Source organism: Juglans microcarpa x Juglans regia, chromosome 3S, assembly GCF_004785595.1.
Source record: "Juglans microcarpa x Juglans regia isolate MS1-56 chromosome 3S, Jm3101_v1.0, whole genome shotgun sequence".
Classification (NCBI taxonomy): Eukaryota; Viridiplantae; Streptophyta; class Magnoliopsida; order Fagales; family Juglandaceae; genus Juglans; species Juglans microcarpa x Juglans regia.
In genome coordinates, this window is record NC_054599.1 from 8,143,369 (window position 1) to 8,149,256 (window position 5,888).

General features: G+C 33.6%; 1 protein-coding gene across 1 annotated transcript; it reads right to left on the reverse strand.

Moving 5' to 3' along the window:
- Nucleotides 1–658: 658 nt before the first annotated feature.
- On the reverse strand, nucleotides 659–4,640 carry LOC121257690 (probable peroxygenase 4). Its single transcript, XM_041158846.1, has 7 exons — nucleotides 4,447–4,640; nucleotides 4,171–4,278; nucleotides 3,951–4,036; nucleotides 2,578–2,672; nucleotides 1,477–1,602; nucleotides 1,242–1,388; nucleotides 659–1,103 (listed from the first exon to the last, which is right to left on the reverse strand). Exons 1-7 carry the CDS (start codon nucleotides 4,484–4,486, stop codon nucleotides 1,094–1,096), a joined length of 612 nt encoding a protein of 203 aa, XP_041014780.1. The 5' UTR covers nucleotides 4,487–4,640; the 3' UTR covers nucleotides 659–1,093.
- Nucleotides 4,641–5,888: the final 1,248 nt, after the last annotated feature.

The window sequence follows — 5,888 nt, forward strand, 5'->3', positions numbered from 1 at the left end:
GTTGATTTATCAGCTTGAAAACAGAAAGTGGAGAGCTTTCACTCTGGTTTGTCGATTTCAAACGGTCCAAGTTGATGGACTGTTACGTTTCTACAATGATATGGTTGGGTTGGGGCCTTACTGGGTTTGTTTTTTTGTTTTGACGGACCCGACCATGTTAGCCTAAGGCTCTGTTTGTTTTGTTTGATTAAGCAATTGAGTTGAATAGCCCCACATTCAAGTGGCTTTGCTCCAATGCCTTCAACCCCCATATCTCTTGCATGAGTTCCGAAGATGAAATCTCCCCTTTCTACTGCAAGAAAATGATAAAGAAAAAGAGGAGAAAGATGCCTACATACCAGTTGGATGCCCTTTTGAAAGATTTTTTTGCAAGTACAATATTGAAAAAATATAAGGGCAAAAATGATAAATCCCATGTTAATGTGAGGTGTAGGGATGATAAATAGAGTTTTTCTTCTATATATACCTAAGCATTTCAACTATATTTCAAGTTCTTAAGATTTTAGTTGCTCCACCACTCTGTCATGACTTGGCCCAGTTTTAGAGAAAAAAGGAAGCTGAAAGCAAGTCAATATCCTGGGATGAACCAAAATAACATCTTGGGATTTGTAAGATTAACTTGCATCAGTCAGACACATGCAATTGCAGGATGAAGAACTTAGTTAATAAATTTTCATGTTACTCTTGTTTTCTTCTACTTGAAAACCAAGAACAATACACCATAAAACACCATTCAATACCAAATGGTCCATAGGAAATTTCAGATCCTGAGCTTGTAATTGGAATGTCTGCTGGAAAGTCTGCCTCTGCAGACATTCTGCCAACTCTCTTCCACCTCTGCTGATGATCCAACTTGTCCCCATTGTAGTTCAAATTATTCCATACATCCTCGAATATGTAATAAATATGCCATATGGCTTATGCAATACATTAAGATACACAACCAACTTGAACTAATTTTCAGTTCCAGAACTTATCAAACACCTCCACAATTGAACCAATGACACAAACATTAAAACTACATCGTTGAATCAGTAACCAAGCTGTAACCAAGCTGCCAGAAGATCGGATGAGCATTCCGGTATGCATTTAGCTACACAACACTGCATCAAAAAGTTGAAAAAAAAATGTGCCAGTATAACTTAATTGCTTCACACATCTAGTACAAGGTATATATGAGAACCAAGTATTCAAAAATATTATTTTATGAAATCCATATTTTCAGATGCTAGTTAGATTACGCATTCTTTTTAGCCAATGTTCTTTCCTTCTCCATCTGCTCAAACAAAGTTCCATCATAAGCAGCTTTGATTTTTTCCTTCTGCAGCAAACCATTCTTGTCCTTGCACAGAATATATAGGACCTTCCACTCTGTCCAGCTAGCAAGCCTGCAATAGATTCCCAGGTCTATTACTTATCTTTTAAGAAAAAAAAGCTCAAAGTTACCCAGTTAAAAAATCACATAGAAAATTCTACCAGCCTCCGTAGTCCTTTGGTACCCTGTTAGCCTTCAGCATTTCCATGAGTTCATCTGATGTTAGAGAATTGGGGTGTGTATGAGCATGCTTGCTGAAAATTTCTTCAAACTTTAAAGGAACAAACCTAGAAGATTGATTTAAAAATAGAATTTAGATGACAAGCCTCACAAGAGAACCCGATTATACTGTTGTACACCATGGAATAAGATCTATCAGAATTGAGGATTCAGGTTGATTCATCAACTCCATCCATGCCAGTCCACCATGGCATGCAGTTTGAATTGAATAACCTCAAATGTGGTTCTTTTTGGGGGGTGGGGGGCTGGCAACTTGATTTAGTGAAAATGCAGTGTCTCATGAATATTTGATCAATCAAGTTTTCAGTGTTTTTCTGACAGGCTTTTAATTAAGAAATTTACCACCCTGACCTGAGGATACCAAAGGTCAGCAATGGTAGACTTCAAAAGCAGAAACCCAAAAACAGCAACTTAACAAATTGATCTGCATGTACTATATAGGTTCAGTTGTTTAGACCCTTCCCTAAAATGAATTCATTCTCTGCAACAAAGCAAGCTGCAGCTTCTCTTTTTTCGACTTTAATTTTTTCCTGGTCTCAAATCCAGTTGTACCTCCAAAAAATCCATTACACAAACAAACAGGTAATTGTACCTCAAAATATTAAAGACAAACTGGAATTAACTGGGATCCAAACACCAGTCAAATTCAGAAGAAATTTACACAGCAGAAGAAAACTACATTTTCAGTTTTATTGTATTTTATATTTATTTTCAATTAATTAAAAAAAAAAAAAAAAAAAAAAAAGAAGGAAAAACATGCAAGTAGCCCTGGCTACATGCATTTTTCCGTTTAGAGGGTCCTATGAACAGAAAATCCAGTACCCACAAGCAACCGACTTACAAAAATCAGATGAACAACCAAGGTTAGATCAAGAGATCACCAATTACAAAACAAATTGTTAAGCAAGCTACCTTCAGAATCAGCAAGATCCCTAGTAATAATTGGCCGTCATCAAATCCTCCCATTAGCACTAACATTTAAAAGAATAAATCGAATTCTCATGCATTAACATAGCATATACCTTCCTTCAGTGTCATAGACACCAGAGTCGCTCCCATGTTTGGCTCTCTGAACGTTGTTAACCTCAATTGGAAACAGAAGAGAAGGAAATTTCCCCTGCACCACGCGGAAATCAGATCAATGATGGTAAGTGAAGAACATTTGGAGCAAATAAACCAACAAAATGCAGATTAAATACCCTTCAAGCTACTTTTAGTAGTTAAAATTTACTGCCTATAACACTCTGAAGGCCATTCATTAAGAACTTTCATATTTTTATTTCTGATCATCATTCATTTAGTGTAGAACAGAAAGTATTTGGTGATACAACTTCAGAAAGAAAGGATCAGAACACTTTTTCTCATTGACATTAAGATATCTAAAGTGCATGACAATTCATTAAAATTTGTAAACTTTATTATTTATTAAAGTATATCTCATTATGCATTATAATTCTGACATCGAAGAAAATTATCCTACCCTAACAGTCTAACCATTTGATCGAGCTATACTCCTTTACAGATTGACAAGGTCCGAAAAGTGTCTCAAAAGGTTGCCTTAGAAGTTCAGGAGAGTTTTTCTCTAGGAAGGGAAGTAGCAATCACATTTTAATTGGTTCTATGCAATGGAATATAACACTGGTGGATAGTACCTTTCTTCAGCCTATGAAAAATGATAGAAATTTGATCAGAACATTAAAAAAAACGACATATCTCTAATAAAGAACAAAAATATAATTCTTCTCTAAGGCTTCCTTGTCATAAAGGGGCCGGGGTAGAGAATTTCTGGGGCTATGATCAGGCACAAAGAGCTAGCAGTGTAAAAGGAGACAAGAGTGGATCTCTTGAAACCTTGAAATTGGAATCAATTTAAAGCACAAGAACAACGTGTTAACAGTGCTTTCCTCCATCTTGGAAAATAACAATAGAAGACGCTATGTACTGACCCATAGACTCGGTATATTTGCAGATCGAGGCAAACTTTCTTCTCTCTCTCTCTCTCTCTCTCTCTCTGTTTTTTTTTTTTTTTTCAAATAAGTTTAATTTTGACAACTAGTAGATAATTTACCCCAGAAAATAAATAAGTGAACGGATAAAGTAAAAAAAAAAAAGCAACACAAACAAAGACCTCAATCTCAAAAGCAAGCCTATGATTTGTGTCAAATTGTCAGCTCATTTATAAATTTTTGATGTGTACCATGTGTTCTACAACTCGTTCTAAAGTGGATCCAAATGGCAACAAAAGTCCACTCTAGAATGAGTTGTATGAGAAATATTTCGAACCATTGAAAGTTTTTTCTGAAATTTAATGGAAGTACGCTAAGGGATAAAACAAAATAACCCAAAAGTCCTTAACCACAAACAAAATATCAGAGAGAGAGAGAGAGAGAATCACAGGACGCGTTGAGCGGCTGAGAGAAAAGTTGATGAAGAAGGCAGCCACGGAGGACAGAAGAATACCACTGCCAATTGCACGAAATCCTGAAAAAAGAAAAACCAAATCCCAGTAAAAACCCGTTAAAACTTCTCAGAACTCAGAAGAGAAAAAAGAAGAAAACCAAATACACATACACACACAGACATATATTGAGGTGTTTTTGGGGGTGTTGATGAACCTCGAAAAGTTTCCCAAGGATAAACTAAACCGTCATGGTTCCTATCGAAGAATGCAACATGTTTCTGCAGAACGTTCTGATCTGTAGGTATAATATGCCCATCAACTCCTGCATGCACGTATTTCACACAATCGTGTCAATCTCTTACAGATCACCCATCAAATGTGTGTGTTTGTGGGGAAAAGATGGAGAGAAAGATAAATTACAGACATGGAAAACAGAGAAATATTGAACTATTTTAAATAAAATAACAGAAGAAAAAAAGCTGCATCATACCTTCCTGTTTATAACTCTGAGTTGGAGATAAGGAAGACATGACTTGAAAGATCTTGTATCGAGAGAGAGAGAGAGAGAGAGAGATATAGTTTGGGATGTTGCAGAGGTTAATAGGCTGAGCTCGAGAGTGGGAACAGAGGAGGGAGAAGTAATGGAGGGAATTAACGAGATTGGATTATTGTTTTAGCCGACAATAAATGAATTACCAAATATAAATCCACGCGATCTTAATCTGACCCCACCTCCCAACCCCAACTTCTCTATATTTAGGTGTATGCTCAAAAAATATTACTGTTATATATATATATATATATGTATGTATGTGGGCGCACGCTTTAGATATAAATTTTATAAAAATAAATTAAAAAATGGATAGATTTGATGTAATATATCATATTATAAATATAATTTTATTATAATTATATAATTAATTTCATGCAATATTCCTCTCTCACAAAAAACCGTGAAAAACAAATCGAAACAGACAATTTATTGAAAAACCAAACCAAGTCCAACAAGAAAGAATTAGGCTCAGTTTGAATTGAAAATTATTTTCAATTCATCTTTTTATTATAATTTATATATATATATATACATTTAATAGTTTTTAATAATTGGGATTATGTCATTTTGTCATATAACTTATTTGTTGGAATCTTACAAAAGATCATGTCAGTTTTCTCGTGTGTCTATTCATTAATGTAGTACGAAACCAAATCTAAAGGTTGGTTTAGATTGTGAAATGGAATGAGAATTTTTTAAATAATAATAAGATAATTTGTAAATAATAGTGAGATAATTTGAATCGAGTATTTTTCAAGTTATGAAAAATGAAAAATAAAAAGTTAAATAAAAAATATTATAAAATTAAAATATTATTATAATATTATTTTTATAATATTATTTTTGTTTGAAGATTTAAAAATGTTGAATTGATTTTTATTTTTTATTTAAAAATTTGAGAAAGTTGTAATGATTAGTTTAAAAAATTATAATAATTAATTTAAAAATATGTATATTTAAATTATATTTAAGATAAGATGAGAATTTTAAAACTATACGTATATCCAAACAAACCATACATCAATAATCAAGACGGTAGGACAGGACAACCTAAACTAAACAACAAATAATGATGTGATAGGAAAGTGATTTCACCTACAAATCTTTAAAAAATATATGATTGAGGAATTTACTAAAGACAGGAATTCGAAGAAAAAAGAGAGCTTTGCTTTTGCTTTACAGGAACACAGAAGGCCGTTGATGAAGGAAACTAATGCTTTTACGCCACACTGTATCGTGCGAACGCTCTGAATTCCAGCTTTTTATTCACGCACCTCATCACCTAACGAACTTCTCTCTCTCTCTCTCTCTCTCTCTCTCTATAATAACATAAAAAATCTATTTAAAAAAATATTTTAATAAAAATACATATTATATAA

What these genes read in the sequence shown, in the direction of transcription:
- LOC121257690 (XM_041158846.1), bottom strand. Translation starts at nt 4,486, where the DNA reads ATGTCTTCCTTATCTCCAACTCAGAGTTATAAACAGGAAG. An exon ending in TCCTTGGGAAACTTTTCGAG is followed by an intron (nt 4,037 to 4,170) that starts GTTCATCAACAC and finishes TTCTTTTTTCAG; the next exon opens with GATTTCGTGCAATTGGCAGT. An exon ending in CCAAAGGACTACGGAGGCTG is followed by an intron (nt 1,389 to 1,476) that starts GTAGAATTTTCT and finishes AATCTATTGCAG; the next exon opens with GCTTGCTAGCTGGACAGAGT.